At 44.0% G+C, this 17,264-nt stretch overlaps 1 protein-coding gene across 2 annotated transcripts in view; it reads right to left on the bottom strand.

The window, feature by feature from the left end:
- Positions 1-480: 480 nt before the first annotated feature.
- LOC115175140 (signal-induced proliferation-associated 1-like protein 1) overlaps positions 481-17,264 on the bottom strand; it is a 169,938-nt gene continuing 153,154 nt past the window's right edge. For both annotated transcript variants that reach the window (XM_029734354.1, XM_029734355.1), the window contains 3 exons: positions 16,237-16,459; positions 14,020-14,150; positions 481-988 (listed from right to left, as the gene is read on the bottom strand). In XM_029734354.1, coding sequence (XP_029590214.1) covers positions 764-988; positions 14,020-14,150; positions 16,237-16,459 — 579 coding nt within the window. In that variant the 3' untranslated portion in view covers positions 481-763. The remainder of the gene's footprint in view (positions 989-14,019; positions 14,151-16,236; positions 16,460-17,264) is intronic.

Here is a 17,264-nt window from a genome sequence, read left to right as displayed (position 1 = left end):
GTAGATGAGAGGAGAGAGAGAGAGACAGAGAGAGAGAGGAGGGGTAGAGACAGAGAGAGAGAGAGAGAGAGACAGAGAGAGAGAGGAGGGGTAGAGAGAGAAAGAGAGAGGGGGAGAGAGAGAGAGGGGGAGAGAGGGGGAGAGAGAGAGGGAGAGAAGGGGAGAGAGAGAGGGAGAGAGGGGGAGAGAGGGAGAGAACAAAGTATATGACAGTCCCTCTGTCTGAAAAGTGTTAAAATGCTTCCTTTTCTCCTTCCTCCCCATCCCCACAGATCCAACAACCAGACAGATAAAAACAAGCTTTCTCCCATCAACACAGAAACCGAGAGAGGGGAGGGTGTCTGTGTGTACTGTACTGCTGTCTCCTTACCCCCTGGTGTCTGTGTGTACTGCTGTCTCCTTACCCCCTGGTGTCTGTGTGTACCGTCTCCTTACCCCCTGGTGTCTGTGTGTACTGCCGTCTCCTTACCCCCTGGTGTCTGTGTGTACTGCCGTCTCCTTACCCCCTGGTGTCTGCGTGTACTGCCGTCTCCTTACCCCCTGGTGTCTGTGTACTGCCGTCTCCTTACCCCCTGGTGTCTGTGTGTACTGCCGTCTCCTTACCCCCTGGTGTCTGTGTGTACTGCCGTCTCCTTACCCCCTGGTGTCTGCGTGTACTGCCGTCTCCTTACCCCCTGGTGTCTGTGTACTGCCGTCTCCTTACCCCCTGGTGTCTGTGTACTGCCATCTCCTTACCCCCTGGTGTCTGTGTACTGCCGTCTCCTTACCCCCTGGTGTCTGTGTACTGCCGTCTCCTTACCCCCTGTTCGTCCAGCTTCATCAGCTGCTCTGTGACTTTAGGTGTGTTGAGAGCCAGTCTGAGACAGTGGGCGTTCAGCTCTGGAACCAGGTAATCTAGCACCTCTTTGAGGGGTAGACCCCGCGCCAGGCCGTGCTTAGAGGTAGACGGCACCGCATCCTCCAGGATAGACCCACGCAGGGTGGTGAGCTAGAGGGAGGAAGAGGAGGAGGAGGAGGAGGAGGAGGCGAGAAGAGAACAGAGAAGGAAGAGAAGAGAGACAGATTCATTATTAGATCAGCCAGAGGATGATAGTGGACTGTTCAGACCAATACCTATCCAATCTAATATCGCTCCCTATTCCCTTTAAAGTGCACTACAGAGCAGCTTTCTTCCAACGTCTTCCTCTCAACGCTTAACGCTTCATGGTCATCTGAGGTCAACAACAACGAGCGAATGAGAGAGAGGCGGCAGGGTAGCCTAGTGGTTAGAGCGTCGGACTAGAAATCGAAAGGTTACAAGTTTAAATCCCTGAGCTGACAAGGTAAAAATCTGTCGTTCTGCCCCTGAACAAGGCAGTTAACCCACTGTTCCTAGGCTGTCATTGTAAATAAGAATTTGTTCTTAACTGACGTGTCTGGTTAAATAAAGGTTAAATAAAGGTTAAATAAAGGTTAAATAAAGGTTACATAAAGGTTACATAAAGGTTACATAAAGGTTAAATAAAGGTTAAATAAAGGTAAGATAAAAAAAATAAAAGAGCAAGAGAGAGAGAACAGCGTGCGCGTGTGTGTGTGTGTGTGTGTGTGTGCGAGTATGTGGCCTTGGCTTCTCCTCACTGTTCATTCGTTCACTTACGGTAGAGGCACTTAGGGCTAAAATTAACTTCCTGAGGGGAGAACACCATCTCAGGCTAAAGAAAACTTCAGCGGGAGGACAGTATGAATAATAGAATGACAGGGACCTTGACTTTATATTTAACAGTAAACACACATAGTTATGTCCCCTGTGTGTGATTGTGTGTGTGTCACTGAGAGGTACTGTACAGTGTCATTGGGTGTTGAAAGGCAGTGACATTTGCAGGATATTATTATGTGTAATAAAATGTATTGTACTGTAGCTTAGTAGTCCTTCTGACGTTCGGACTGTGACCTGTGGGTTAAATGAACTAACAGGGATGAACTTCAGCTGGTTGAGAGAACCCACACCAGCACTGGACTTAACCATTATCCTGTGACGCTGTCTGAACCCACACACACACACACACACACACACACTCGCACACCTTCCAATAGCAGCGAGCAGAGTGAAGAAGAGAAGAGGGGAGGAGAGAATAGGAGAGGAGGGGAGGAGAGAATAGGAGAGGAGGGGAGGAGAGAATAGGAGAGGAGAGGAGGGGAGGAGAGAATAGGAGAGGAGAGGAGGGGAGGAGAGAATAGGAGAGGAGAGGAGGGGAGGAGAGAATAGGAGAGGAGAGGAGGGGAGGAGAGAATAGGAGAGGAGAGATTAGGAGAGGAGAGAATAGGAGAGGAGAGATTAGGAGAGGAGAGAATAGGAGAGGAGAGAATAGGAGAGGAGAGAATAGGAGAGGAGAGGAGGGGAGGAGAGAATAGGAGAGGAGAGGAGGGGAGGAGAGAATAGGAGAGGAGAGGAGGGGAGGAGAGAATAGGAGAGGAGAGGAGGAGAGAATAGGAAAGGAGGGGAGGAGAGAATAGGAGAAGAGGGGGCGGTATACAGAGAGCAGCTATTAGAACACCATTAATGTGTCTGTTTCTATGACTGTCACCTAACTGGGTACTAAGCTGTAACCACCTATTACTGTAAACCAGTTCTATAACTAACCACCTATTACTGTAAACAGGTTCTATAAATAACCACCTATTACTGTAAACCAGTTCTATAGCTGTAACCACCTATTACTGTAAACAGGTTCTATAACTAACCACCTACTCCTGTAAACCGGTTCTATAGCTGTAACCACCTATTACTGTAAACCAGTTCTATAGCTGTAACCACCTATTACTGTAAACAGGTTCTATAACTAACCACCTACTCCTGTAAACCGGTTCTATAGCTGTAACCACCTATTACTGTAAACAGGTTCTATAGCTGTAACCACCTATTACTGTAAACAGGTTCTATAGCTGTAACCACCTATTACTGTAAACAGGTTCTATAACTAACCACCTATTACTGTAAACAGGTTCTATAACTAACCACCTACTCCTGTAAACAGGTTCTATAGCCGTAACCACCTACTCCTGTAAACAGGTTCTATAGCCGTAACCACCTACTCCTGTAAACAGGTTCTATAGCCGTAACCACCTACTCCTGTAAACAGGTTCTATAGCCGTAACCACCTACTCCTGTAAACAGGTTCTATAGCTGTAACCACCTACTCCTGTAAACAGGTTCTATAACTGTAACCACCTACTCCTGTAAACAGGTTCTATAACTGTAAATTAGTTACACAACTGTAAGAGCATTGCTTACACTGACATTCAATAATTGAAATGACTGGTCTGAGGAACTGGAGAGAGTGGAGGGAGGTAGAGGGAAGAGTGGAGGGAGGTAGAGGGAAGAGTGGAGGGAGGTAGAGGGAAGAGTGGAGGGAGGTAGAGGGAAGAGTGGAGGGAGGTAGAGGGAAGAGTGGAGGGAGGTAGAGGGAAGAGTGGAGGGAGGTAGAGGGAAGAGTGGAGGGAGGTAGAGGGAAGAGTGGAGGGAGGTAGATAGAAGAGTGGAGGGAGGTAGAGGGAAGAGTGGAGGGAGGTAGAGGGAAGAGTGGAGGGAGGGTAGAGGGAAGAGTGGAGGGAGGTAGAGGGAAGAGTGGAGGGAGGTAGATAGAAGAGTGGAGGGAGGTAGAGGGAAGAGTGGAGGGAGGTAGAGGGAAGAGTGGAGGGAGGTAGAGAGAAGAGTGGAGGGAGGTAGAGGGAAGAGTGGAGGAGGTAGAGAGAAGAGTGGAGGGAGGTAGAGGGAAGAGTGGAGGGAGGTAGAGGGAAGAGTGGAGGGGTAGAGGGAAGAGTGGAGGGAGGTAGAGGGAAGGGAGGTAGAGGGAAGAGTGGAGGGAGGTAGAGGGAAGAGTGGAGGGAGGTAGAGGGAAGAGTGGAGGGAGGTAGAGGGAAGAGTGGAGGGAGGTAGAGGGAAGAGTGGAGGGAGGTAGAGAGAAGAGTGGAGGGAGGTAGAGAGAAGAGTGGAGGGAGGTAGATAGAAGAGTGGAGGGAGGTAGAGTGAAGAGTGGAGGGAGGTAGAGGGAAGAGTGGAGGGAGGTAGAGTGAAGAGTGGAGGGAGGTAGAGGGAAGAGTGGAGGGAGGTAGAGAGAAGAGTGGAGGGAGGGTAGAGTGAAGAGTGGAGGGAGAGGTAGAGGGAAGAGTGGAGGGAGGTAGAGTGAAGAGTGGAGGGAGGTAGAGGGAAGAGTGGAGGGAGGTAGAGAGAAGAGTGGAGGGAGGTAGATAGAAGAGTGGAGGGAGGTAGATAGAAGAGTGGAGGGAGGTAGAGGGAAGAGTGGAGGGAGGTAGAGGGAAGAGTGGAGGGAGGTAGAGGGAAGAGTGGAGGGAGGTAGAGTGAAGAGTGGAGGGAGGTAGAGGGAAGAGTGGAGGGAGGTAGAGGGAAGAGTGGAGGGAGGTAGAGGGAAGAGTGGAGGGAGGTAGAGGGAAGAGTGGAGGGAGGTAGATAGAAGAGTGGAGGGAGGTAGAGGGAAGAGTGGAGGGAGGTAGAGGGAAGAGTGGAGGGAGGTAGATAGAAGAGTGGAGGGAGGTAGAGGGAAGAGTGGAGGGAGGTAGAGAGAAGAGTGGAGGGAGGTAGAGGGAAGAGTGGAGGGAGGTAGAGGGAAGAGTGGAGGGAGGTAGAGGGAAGAGTGGAGGGAGGTAGATAGAAGAGTGGAGGGAGGTAGAGAGAAGAGTGGAGGGAGGTAGAGGGAAGAGTGGAGGGAGGTAGAGGGAAGAGTGGAGGGAGGTAGAGAGAAGAGTGGAGGGAGGTAGAGAGAAGAGTGGAGGGAGGTAGAGGGAAGAGTGGAGGGAGGTAGAGGGAAGGGAGGTAGAGGGAAGAGTGGAGGGAGGTAGAGGGAAGAGTGGAGGGAGGTAGAGGGAAGAGTGGAGGGAGGTAGATAGAAGAGTGGAGGGAGGTAGAGGGAAGAGTGGAGGGAGGTAGAGGGAAGAGTGGAGGGAGGTAGAGGGAAGAGTGGAGGGAGGTAGAGGGAAGAGTGGAGGGAGGTAGAGGGAAGAGTGGAGGGAGGTAGAGGGAAGAGTGGAGGGAGGTAGAGGGAAGAGTGGAGGGAGGTAGAGAGGATGGATGACATCGTTGGCTATATATTATCAGGTTCTTAGGAACAGAAGAGGCAGTTGAATCAAATCAAATGTTATTAAATCAGGTGTAGACTGAAATGCTTACTTACAGACCAAATCAACGTAAAGGGATACGAGGTAATTGAGGCAGATCCAGTGCCTGCAGAAAGTATTCATACCCCTTGACTTATTGCACATTTTGTTGTGTTTACAGCCTGAATTCAAAATGGATTAAATATATTTCTCTCACCCATTTACACCCAATAACCCATAATGACAAATTGAAAACATGTTTTTAGAAATGTTAGCAAATTTATTGAAAAAGAATTACAGAAATAGCTAATTTACATAATTATTCAATCCTCTGAGTCAATTCATGTTAGTATCACCTTTTGGCTGCGATTACAGCTGTAAATCATTCTGGGAGCTCTAAGAGCTTTGCACACCTGGATTGTACAATATTTGCACATTATTCTTCTTAAAATTCTTCAAGCTCTGCCAAGTTGGTTGTTGATCATTGCTAGACAGCCATTTGGAAGTCTTGGCATAAATTTGCAAACTGATTCAAGTTAAAACTGAACCTAGGTCTCTCAAGAACATTCACTGTCTTCTTGGTAAGCAACTCCAGTGTATATTTGGCCTTTTGTTTTAGGTTATTGTCCTGCTGAAAAGGTGAATTTGTCTCCCAGTGTTTGTTGGAAGGCAGACAACCAGGTTTTCCTCTAGGATTTTGCCTGTGCTTATCTCTATTCCATTTCTTTTCATAAAAAAACTCCCTAGTCCTTGCAGATGACAAGCATACCCATAACATGATGTAGCCAACACCATGCTTGAAAATATGAAGAGTGGTATGCTTTGTATTCAGGACAAAGTTAATTTCTTTACCACATGTTTTGCAGTTTTACTTTAGTGCCTTATTGCAAACAGGATACATGTTTGGAATATTTTTATTCTGTACAAGTTTCCTTCTTTTCATTCTGTCAAATTAGGTTAGTATTGTGGAGTAATTACAATGTTGTTGATCCATCCTCACTTTTTTCCTATCACAGCCATTAAACTTTAACCTTTTTAAAGTCACCAGGTAGCATTGTCCTGGCATCTGCCAAACCCAGATTAGTCCGTTGGACTGCAAGATGGCGAAGCGTGATTCAACACTCCAGAGAATGCATTTCCATTGCTCCAGAGACCAATGGCAGTGAGCTTTACACCACTCCGGCCTAGAGCTGTGGCAGTCACAAAATGTTGTTATCTGGTGATTGTCAAGCAAATAACTGCCGGTATCTTGGTACTGTAATTGACCGTTAATTAACATACAGATATTTAGCATCTCTTGGATTCCACTGATAAAGACCTTTGGTACATCTACATTTTAAAAAGTCCAATAAATCCATGTAATATAGCCTAGATCATCACAATTAATCCATTATTTATTTTAGACAGCTCTAAAGAAACATGATATGAAGAAAATGTAGTCTATTTCAGAAGAACATACCCTGAGTTGTCAAATATAATAATAATTCTCTCTGAGTGCTGTGTGCTTCGAAGCACCTCTCACACGCAGCTCTCTATCGCGTGATCAGGTCTTTCTCACAGGTGTTGTGTCTTTGGCATCATTAAAACTGAAGACATATTTATCAAATAACGCTCTGTAATTATTATTACGCGATTAACCTGATTAATCATGTAACTGTAATTAACTAGGAAGTCGGGGCACCAAGGAAAATATTCAGATTACAAAGTTATAATTTTCCTAATATAACTTTCAGATAACTTTCAGATATTTTAATATCTGATCAATTAGTCATCGGACTAATGACTTATTTACCTCACGTCAGTCTCATTCCAAACGTCGTAAATTGTTGGTTATCTGCACGAACCCAGTCTTCACTATGAGTCATCCATACATCAATTGTCTTAAAATAATTTATTTACTAACTAAGTAATTCACAGAAATGCATAACAAACAGTAGATATCGTTACAAAGAAATGATAGAGGAATGTGCCCTAGTGGGCTAAACCGGCATGGCGGCTTGTTAGACAAAAGGGGAGGGGGGGTCAGCTGAGAAGGCACTATAGAGTTGATAATTATAACAATTGAAATGCTAATCCTTTGCACATGACCGCTCACTCATTCGGGAATAACTGCAATCAATATATATATTTACGCTCAGTGTGTCGTCGGGATCTCTGTTGAAAAGTTTGTTTTTGTTGGAGAGTTTGTCCGCCCTCTCTCGCTCTCTGTCGTGGTTAGATGGGTAGTTCAGAGTGACATTCATTAATGTCGTTATAGGAGAGATGTTTCGGCGGTTGTCGGTCTTCGCGTTCAATGATCCGAATTCCTAGCTGCAGACTAGTAATTAATATCAAAGACTTTCTGTCGGTATCGATAGTCTAAGAGTTTAACCACGTGTTAAAAGTTCAGCAAGAGGTAAAGCTGGTCTCCAACCTTTAGCCATCTCATAATTCAGGCAAACTCGGTCTGGTGATAGAAAACCAAGGTGGGGGTTTTATTCGGGACATAGAAAGAGGCTGTCTCATGACGCCAGGTCCGGTCTGTGTCCCTGGGGGCGTGCCAAGGACTTAGTTAAGACTCCAAAGGGAATTGGAGTTTCCTTCATTAAACAGTCCAAAATCACATTACACAATTTCACAAACAGTTCCATCCTTATTTATTCATTACATACAACCATTTAGATGTAAGACTCATACCTGAGACTCTTCTATAAACATGATTATGGTAATGTGGCCGTATTGTCTCTCATGAGTTTCACAAAATTGTACCAAACGGACCAGTTCATAGCTGGATTCTTCACCGATCTTTTATACCTTCTCCAGAACATAAATGTCGTTCGGTTCTCCAGTTCTGTGAGGTGGAAGAACTCCTTTGTTCTCTCTATACTGGGGCCATGAGGAGAGGGTCTCCTCGTAGGAATTTACGATCGCTCTTACAGAGCCTGGTGTCAGAAGTATAGAAGTCGGGGGATGGTGCTCGCAGTGTCCAAAGAGGGCAACGTCATGACATAGGCTACAAGTGAAGACCGACACATCGGGGTAGTAACTGAGCGTGTCCTTATCCAATTCTGAGGTGAATATTGAGGATATTGATGAACTGTCCACATTAATTTTTCGTATGCCAGCAACAGGAGCAGGCCTTACGAACAGCAAAAGCACTAGCCTATGTCAATCTACTATCCTCCATAGTACAAAAGTTAACCTATTCCATTCTGTGTGAGAAATAAAATATTCCAAACAGACTTGGACAGATTTATACATCCACTAGCATCAAAAAAACTTTTTTTACGCAATAAGGCTTATGCAACAGATTAGAACGTTTAGCTTAAAATGTTGGTAAACTATTAGGCTATTTCTTCACATTATAAACACAGCAATGCGCACACAGCAGTAGGCTATAAGCGCAAATGTTCCATTAGCGGGAAAACACAATTATCAGAAGTGACAGCAAATGCAATTATGCATGTAATGCTTTTACTATAAAGGTGCATTTTTTATGGGGATAATTATCTTCCCCAAACTACAAACTCACGTGCTGCTTATGTATGTAGTTAGGCTCTACTCCCCTTGTAAAGCAGATTAATGTGCTTCATTTTAAGAAGTTATTTAGCCACTTTAGTTGTGATACAAATGGTATCAAAACATATATGCCTATGGGCTAGGCTACATGAGGTGGGCGACTATGATTAGATAAAGTCGCAACACAAAAAAGAGGCATTGTTTCTTGCCTTACACTGGGCGTCATTCACAAGTGATGGGCTAATATTGTCACCCATCAGACTTAACCCTGTCTTTACATATACTAAATAATATACGGTACCAGTCAAAAGTTTGGACACACCTATTCATTCCGGGATTTTTCATTATTTTTTACTATTTTCTACATTGTAGAATAATAGTGAAGACATCAAAACTATGAAATAACACATATGGAATCATGTAGTAACCCCAAAAGAGTGTTAACCTGTTGAGGATCTTATCCCGATCTTATCCCGGTATTGGGATTCATTGTCATGTGACCATGGCGGGGAATTCAAAACTGCAAGAGTAATCATTTCAAAAAATCAAATAATCAACTATTTTCCTCCATTTGAAAGATATATCTCCTAAATCTAACCACGCTGTCCGATTTTCAGAGGCATTACGGAGAATGCATAAAGTTAGGTTATGTGAGGAGAGTACATTGACAATAGCTGCGTGTAATGTTTAGCCAATTCAAAGAAGGGCATCAACAGACAGAAAACTAGCTAGAATTATGCACTTACCTTTGACAATCTGCATCAGATGACACTCATAGGACATTATGTTATACAATACATGCATTTTTAGTTCCATCAAGTTCATATTTATATCCAAAAACAGCATTTACAGTCGCGGTGAAATTCAGAATTTTTTTCGGCTCGAATGCACCCAGTGAATCCAGCATTACAAATCACGGAATTACTATTCGAAAACATTGGTAAATTATAATATTGTCATTCAAAGAATAATATATTATCATCTCGTAATTGCTACCGAAGGGCCAGATCTCAAAATAACTTTACTGGGAAATCACATTTTGTATAAACTGGGTACTATGCTAACAACAATAAGCTATATGCTAAGCTAAGCTAAGCTATACCGTTAGCATTAGCATCATCTAATATCGATAATAACATTCTAAATATCCCCTTACCTTTGATTATCTCCATCAGAAGGCGCTGCCAGAGATCCCAGGTCCAGAACAAATGTGGTTTCTTTTGACAAAGTTCATAATTTATGTCCAAATAGTTAGCGTTCAGTAGGCTCCCACAAAATGAGGTGGGCAGTGTAAAGTCACGTCGAAAAACTAAAGAAAACCTAGTAAATAATCTATTTACGTTTGTTTAAACATGTCAAACGTTGTTTAGCACTAATCTTTTGTTCCATTTTTAACGTGAAACATCAGTAAACATCAGTAATATTTTCACACAACCTATCAAGTGTCTAGAATAAACGATAATGACAAAGGCACTCTTCTCAGATTCATGCGCAGGCGCAAAAAATGAAGTGATGACGTGTCAACTTGTAAGCTTTCTAATTCGGTGTGTATTTATCACAGATGCTTCAAACAACTTTCTAAAGATCGTTGACATCTAGTGGAAGCAGTAGGAGTTGCGAACTGAATCCTTTCTCACTGTGGTATCTTTAAAACAATGACACTAAATAGTACAGTCACAAAATTCTCTTTTTTTTTAATCTATTTTTCACAGGTTTTTGCCTGCAATATGAGTTTTGTTATACTTACAGACACCATTCAAACTGTTTTAGAAAATTCAGAGTGTTTTCTATCCGAATGTGTTAATAATATGCATATCCTAGCTTCTGAGTTGGTGTAGGAGGCAGTTAAAAATGGGCACATATTTCTTTCAAAATTCTCAATACTGCCCCCGTGGCCCGTAGAGGTTAAACAAATCAAAATATATTTTGAGAGTCTTCAAAGTAGCTACCCTTCACCTTGACAGCTTTGCACACTCTTGGCATTCTCTCAACCAGCTTCATGAGGTAGTCACCTGGAATGGAATTCAATTAACGGGTGTACCTTTATTCGGAAGTTTGGATGACCGAGGTGTCCAAAGTAAACTGCCTGTTACTCAGGCCCAGAAGCTATGATATGCATATGCATGGTGGTATTTGATAGTGTTTTCTAACACTGTTAGAATAATGTCTGTGAGTATAACAGAACTGATTTGGCAGGGGAAACCCTGAGGACAATCCATCCAGTTAACCTGTTGTGGTATAGGGGGCAGTATTTTCACGGCCGGATAAAAAACGTACCCGATTTAATCTGGTTACTACTCCTGCCCAGAAACTAGAATATGCATATCATTTGTAGATTTGGATTGAAAACACTCTAAAATTTCTAAAACTGTTTGAATGGTGTCTGAGTATAACAGAATTCATATGGCAGGCCAAAACCTGAGACAATTCCACGCAGGAAGTGCCCTGTCTGACAATTTGTTGTCCTTCTGTTGCATCTCTATCGACATTACAGCATCTGTGCTGTAACGTGACACTTTCTAAGGCTTCCATTGGCTCTCTAAAGCCTTCAGAAAGCGGAATGACGTGTCTCCTGTCTCTGGGCAAAGTACAGCAGCAGAGTTTGTAAGTGGCCTGCCTGGGGACAGTGAGACTGGTGATACGCTTTCATGAATACAACGTTGCCCGGTTGGAATATTATCGCTATTTTATGAGAAAAGTAGCATAAAAATTGATTTTAAACAGCGCTTGACATGCTTTGAAGTACGGTAATGGAATATTTAGAATTTTTTTGTCACGAAATGCGCTCGCACGTTACCCTTCGGATAGTGACCTGAACACACAAACAAAATGGTGGTATTTGGATACAACTATGGATTATTTGGAATCAAAACAACATTTGTTGTTGAAGTAGAAGTCCTGGGAGTGCATTCTGACAAAGAACAGCAAAGGTGATCCAATTCTTCTAATAGTAATTCTGAGTTTAGGTTGTCCCAAACTTGGTGGGTGTCAAATTAGCTAGCCGTGATGGCCGAGCTATGTACTCAGAATATTGCAAAATGTGCTTTCGCCGAAAATCTATTTTAAAATCGGACATAGCGATTGAATAAAGGAGTTCTGGATCTATAATTCTTAAAATAATTGTTATGTATTTTGTCAACGTTTATCGTGAGTAATTTAGTAAATTCACCGGAAGTTTTCGGTGGGTATGCTAGTTCTGAACATCACATGCTAATGTAAAAAGCTGTTTTTTTATATAAATATGAACTTGATTGAACAAAACATGCATGTATTGTATAACAATGTCCTAGGATTGTCATCTGATGAAGATTATCAAAGGTTAGTGCTGCATTTAGCTGTGTTTTGGGTATTTGTGATGCATGCTAGTTGCTTGGAAATGGCTGTGTGGTTATTTGTGTCTATGTACTCTCCTAACATAATGTAATGTTTTGCTTTCGCTGTAAAGCCTTTTGGAAATCAGACAACGTGGTTCGATTCAGGAGAAGTGTATCTATAAAATGGTGTAAAATAGTCCTGTTTGAGACCTTTGAATTATGACATTTTGTGGTTTTAAATTTGGCGCTCTGATTTGTCACTGGCTGTTGAATAGTGTGGGACGATTTCGTCCCAGAGCTTGGAGAAGCCTAATTACCGTGACTAAACGGTCACATGGAATTTGACTGCCTTCATGACACGTGACCAATGGTGTGGCAGTAATAGTCACCCTAACACCCCTACTCTGGTCGACGCTTGGCATTGGGCATGGTGATCTTAGGCTGCTCGGCCATGGAAACCCATTTCATGAAGCTCCCGAATAAGTTATTGTGCTGACATTGCAACGGGTGTGGCTGAAATAGCCGAATCCACTTATTTGAAGGGGTGTCCAAATAGTGTAATTCCATTTTGACATTATGGGGAATTGTGTGTAGGCCAGTGACACAAAATCTAAATGTAATCAATGCTTAATTCATGCTATAACAACAAAATGTGGAATAAGTCAAGGGGTATGAATACTTTCTGAAGTCACTGTATGTAAAAACAGGTAGGGGTAAAGTAACTAGGCAACAGGATAGATAATAAACATACAGGTAGGGGTAAAGTAACTAGGCATCAGGATAGATAATAAACATACAGGTAGGGGGTAAAGTGACAAGGCAACAGGATTGATAATAAACAGTGGCAACAGCGGATGTGGATGAGTCAAAAAAAGTTAGTGCAAAGTGGGTCAATGGAAAAATTTGGCAGGGAGCTTGGCCCCCGCACTACCCTCTGCAGCGCCTTGCGGTCGGCATACCAAGCGGTGATGCAGCCAGTCAAGATGCTCTCAATGGTGCAGCTGTTGAACTTTGAGGATCTGAGGGCCCATGCCAAATCTTTTCAGACTCCTGAGGGGGTAGAGGGGCTCCCGAGTGGCGCAGTGGTCTAAGACACTGCATCTCAGTGCAAGAGGCGTCACTACAGTACCTGGTTCGAATCCAGGCTGTATCATAAATGTTAAATACAAATTACAAATATAAGTGGCATTGTTGTGCCTTCCTCACTAATTCCTTAGTGATGTGGACACCGAGGAACTTGAAGCTCTCGACCAGCTCCACTACAGCCACGTCAATGTGGATGGTGGCGTGCTCGACCCTCCGTTTCCTGTAGTACACAATCAACTCCTTTGTCTTTACGTTGAAGGAGAGGTTGTTGTAGTCAGTGATCAGGTCTACCACCACCGTGTCAGAGTGGTGATCAGCTTGGAGGGCACTATGGTGTTGAACGCTGAGCTGTAGTCAATGAACAGCATTCTCACATAGGTGTTCCTCTTGTCCAGGTGGGAGAATGGTGCATGGTGAATTGGACTGTGTCCATGGTGTTCTGGGATGATGGTGTTGATGTGAGCCATGACCAGCCTTTCAAACCATTTCATGGCAACAGATTTGAGTGCTTTAGACAGGTTACCTTGGCGTTCTTGGGGACAGGGACTATGGTGGTCTGCTTCAAACATGTATTACAAACAGGGGGAGGTTGAAAATGTCAGTGAAGACACTTGCCACATTCTCTGAGTACACGTCCTGGTAATTCATCTGGCCCTGCGGCCTTGTGAATGTTGACCTGTTTAAAAGGTCTTACTTACATCGGCTATGGAAAAGCTGGGATGAAGGGGGTTGTGGGAAATAAAGAGGAGGAGAGGGAAAGGCAGAAGGGGATCAGGGTTAGAAGAGCAGGAGAGAAGGGAAGAAGAGCCATATATATCAGGGTTGGGGTCAATTAAAATTGAAAGCCAGTCAATTCAGGAAGCAACCTGAAATTCCAACATAAAAATTGAAAAAAGGGCATCTCTTTTCAATGACGTTGAGAAGCCATTTGTGTGAAACGTTTTTCCATTTTTAAATTCAAATCATTTCCTGAATTGACTGACTTCAATTCAAATGAACCCCAACCCTGATAGCTATATATCCTATTTACCTCGCTGGTTCTGAAGATAACTCTGTAGTTGTACTGCTGTCCATGCTCCTTGTGTTCTTCTAGCTTCTCTCTCCTCAAACTCACTGCTACTGGACCCAGAATCTCATCGACACCCAGGTAGTTCCAATGCTCTGGACGAGAGAGTGAGCGAGAGAGAGGAGGAGACAAGGTGAAAGAGGGAGAAGAGAGAAAGTCAGATATTTTTCCCAAGGCATACCAGACATTCATATCTACTCTACCTTAGCAATGCATGAATAGAGACCGCTATAATCTCACTTCTCAGGTAGAAGTAGTTGCTGTAGTAACAGTAGGACCCCAGACTTCTCTCCTCCCTCTCAGATACACAGTTCAAGTCAGAAGTTTACATACACTTAGGTTGGAGTCATTAAAACTCGTTTGTCAACCACTCCACAAATTTCTTGTTAACAAACTATAGTTTTGGCAAGTCGGTTAGGACATCTACTTTGTGCATGACAAGTAATTTTTCCAACAATTGTTTACAGACAGATTATTTCACTTATAATTCACTGTATCACAATTCCAGTGGGTCAGAAGTTTACATACACTAAGTTGACTGTGCCTTTAAACAGCTTGGAAAATTCCAGAAAACGATGTCATGGCTTTAGAAGCTTCTGATAGGCTAATTGACATCATTTGAGTCAATTGGAGGTGTACCTGTGGATGTATTTCAAGGCCTACCTTCAAACTCAGTGCCTCTTTGTTTGACCTCATGGAAAAATCAAAAGAAATCAGCCAAGACCTCAGAAAAAACATTGTAGACCTCCAGAAGTCTGGTTCATCCTTGGGAGCAATTTCCAAACGCCTGAAGATACCACGTTCATCTGAATAAACAATAGTACGCAAGTATAAACACCATGGGACCACGCAGCTGTCATACCGCTCAGGAAGGAGACGCGTTCTGTCTCCTATAGATGAACGTACTTTGGTGCGAAAAGTGCAAATCAATCCCAGAACAACAGCAAAGGACCTTGGGAAGATGCTGGAGGAAACAGGTACAAAAGTATCTATAGCCTCAGTAAAACGAGTCCTATATCGACATAACCTGAAAGGCTGCTCAGCAAGGAAGAAGCCACTGCTCCAAAACCGACATAAAAAAGCCAGACTACGGTTTGCAACTGCACATGGGGACAAAGATCGTACGTTTTGGAGAAATGTCCTCTAGACTGATGAAACAAAAATCTAACTGTTTGGCCATAATGACCATCGTTATGTTTTGAGGAAAAAGAGGGACGCTTGCAAGCCGAAGAACACCATCTCAACCGTGAAGCACGGGAGTGGCAGCATCATGTTGTGGGGGTGCTTTACTGCAGGAGGGACTGGTGCACTTCACAAAATAGATGGCATCATGAGGTAGGAAAATTATGTGGATATATTGAAGCAACATCTCAAGACATCAATCAGGAAGTTAAAGCTTGGTCGCAAACGGGTCTTCCAAATGGACAATGACCCCAAGCATACTTCCAAAGTTGTGGCAAAATGGCTTAAGGACAACAAAGTCAAGGTATTGGTGTGGCCATCACAAAGCCCTGACCTCAATCCTATAGAAAATGTGTGGTCAGAACTGAAAAAGCGTGTGCGAGCAAGGAGGCCTACAAACCTGACTCAGTTACACAAGCTCTGTCAGGAGGAATGGGCCAAAATTCACCCAACTTATTGTGGGAAGCTTGTCGAAGGCTACCCAAAACGTTTGACCCAAGTTAAACAATGTAAAGGCAATGCTACCAAATACTAATTGAGTGTATGTAAACTTCTGACCCACTGGGAATGTGATGAAAGAAAAAATCTGAGATAAATCATTCTCTCTACTATTATTCTGACATTTCACATTCTTAAATTAAAGTGGTGATCCTAACTGACCTAAGACAGGGAATTTTTACTTGGATTAAATGTCAGGAATTGTGAAAAACTGAGTTTAAATGTGTTTGAGAAGAAGAAGAAGACCCCCTCCCCCCTAGATAGAAGTATTTCCTGTAGTGGTAGTAGACTCACAGACCTCTCCCTCCCTCCCCCCTAGATAGAAGTATTTCCTGTAGTGGTAGTAGACTCACAGACCTCTCCCTCCCTCTCACCTCTCAGATAGAAGTATTTCCTGTAGTGGTAGTAGACTCACAGACCTCTCCCTCCCTCTCACCTCTCAGATAGAAGTATTTCCTGTAGTAGTGGTAGTAGGCCCCCAGACCTCTCCCTCCCTCTCACCTCTCAGATAGAAGTATTTCCTGTAGTAATAAGACCCCAGGTCGCAGTGCTCCACAGATCGTTTGGCCCTATCAGCATGCTGTCCCTGTCCGTCTTTAGGGGCCTCCAGCACGGACACCCCGGCGTTGGTGAAGTGGGGGAGAGAGGTCTCCAGGGGCCCCTCCTCTGAGCCACTTCCCCCACCAGAGCCACTGGAGCTGCCGCCACTGCCTATACTACCCTGCTGAGAAGGGGGAAAAAGAGTACCGTTACTATGGAGGTATTGAGGGGGAAGGAGTACCGTTACTATGGAGGTATTGAGGGGGAAGGAGTACCGTTTCTATGGAGGTATTGAGGGGGAAGGAGTACCGTTACTATGGAGGTATTGAGGGGGAAGGAGTACCATTACTATGGAGGTATTGAGGGGGAAGGAGTACCGTTTCTATGGAGGTATTGAGGGGGAAGGAGTACCGTTACTATGGAGGTATTGAGGGGGAAGGAGTACCGTAACTATGGAGGCATTGAGGGGGAAGGAGTACCGTTACTATGGAGGTATTGAGGGGGAAGGAGTACCGTTACTATGGAGGTATTGAGGGGGAAGGAGTACCGTTACTATGGAGGTATTGAGGGGGAAGGAGTACCGTTACTATGGAGGTATTGAGGGGGAAGGAGTACCGTTACTATGGAGGTATTGAGGGGGAAGGTGTACCGTAACTATGGAGGCATTGAGGGGGAAGGTGTACCGTAACTATGGAGGTATTGAGGGGGAAGGAGTACCGTAACTATGGAGGTATTGAGGGGGAAGGAGTACCGTTACTATGGAGGTATTGAGGGGGAAGGAGTACCGTAACTATGGAGGCATTGAGGGGGAAGGTGTACCGTAACTATGGAGGTATTGAGGGGGAAGGAGTACCGTAACTATGGAGGTATTGAGGGGGAAGGAGTACCGTAACTATGGAGGTATTGAGGGGGAAGGAGTACCGTTACTATGGAGGTATTGAGGGGGAAGGAGTACCGTTTCTATGGAGGTATTGAGGGGGAAGGAGTAC

This window comes from Salmo trutta, chromosome 35 (assembly GCF_901001165.1).
Source record: "Salmo trutta chromosome 35, fSalTru1.1, whole genome shotgun sequence".
Classification (NCBI taxonomy): Eukaryota; Metazoa; Chordata; class Actinopteri; order Salmoniformes; family Salmonidae; genus Salmo; species Salmo trutta.
This window is presented reverse-complemented; position numbering and strand designations above follow the sequence as displayed.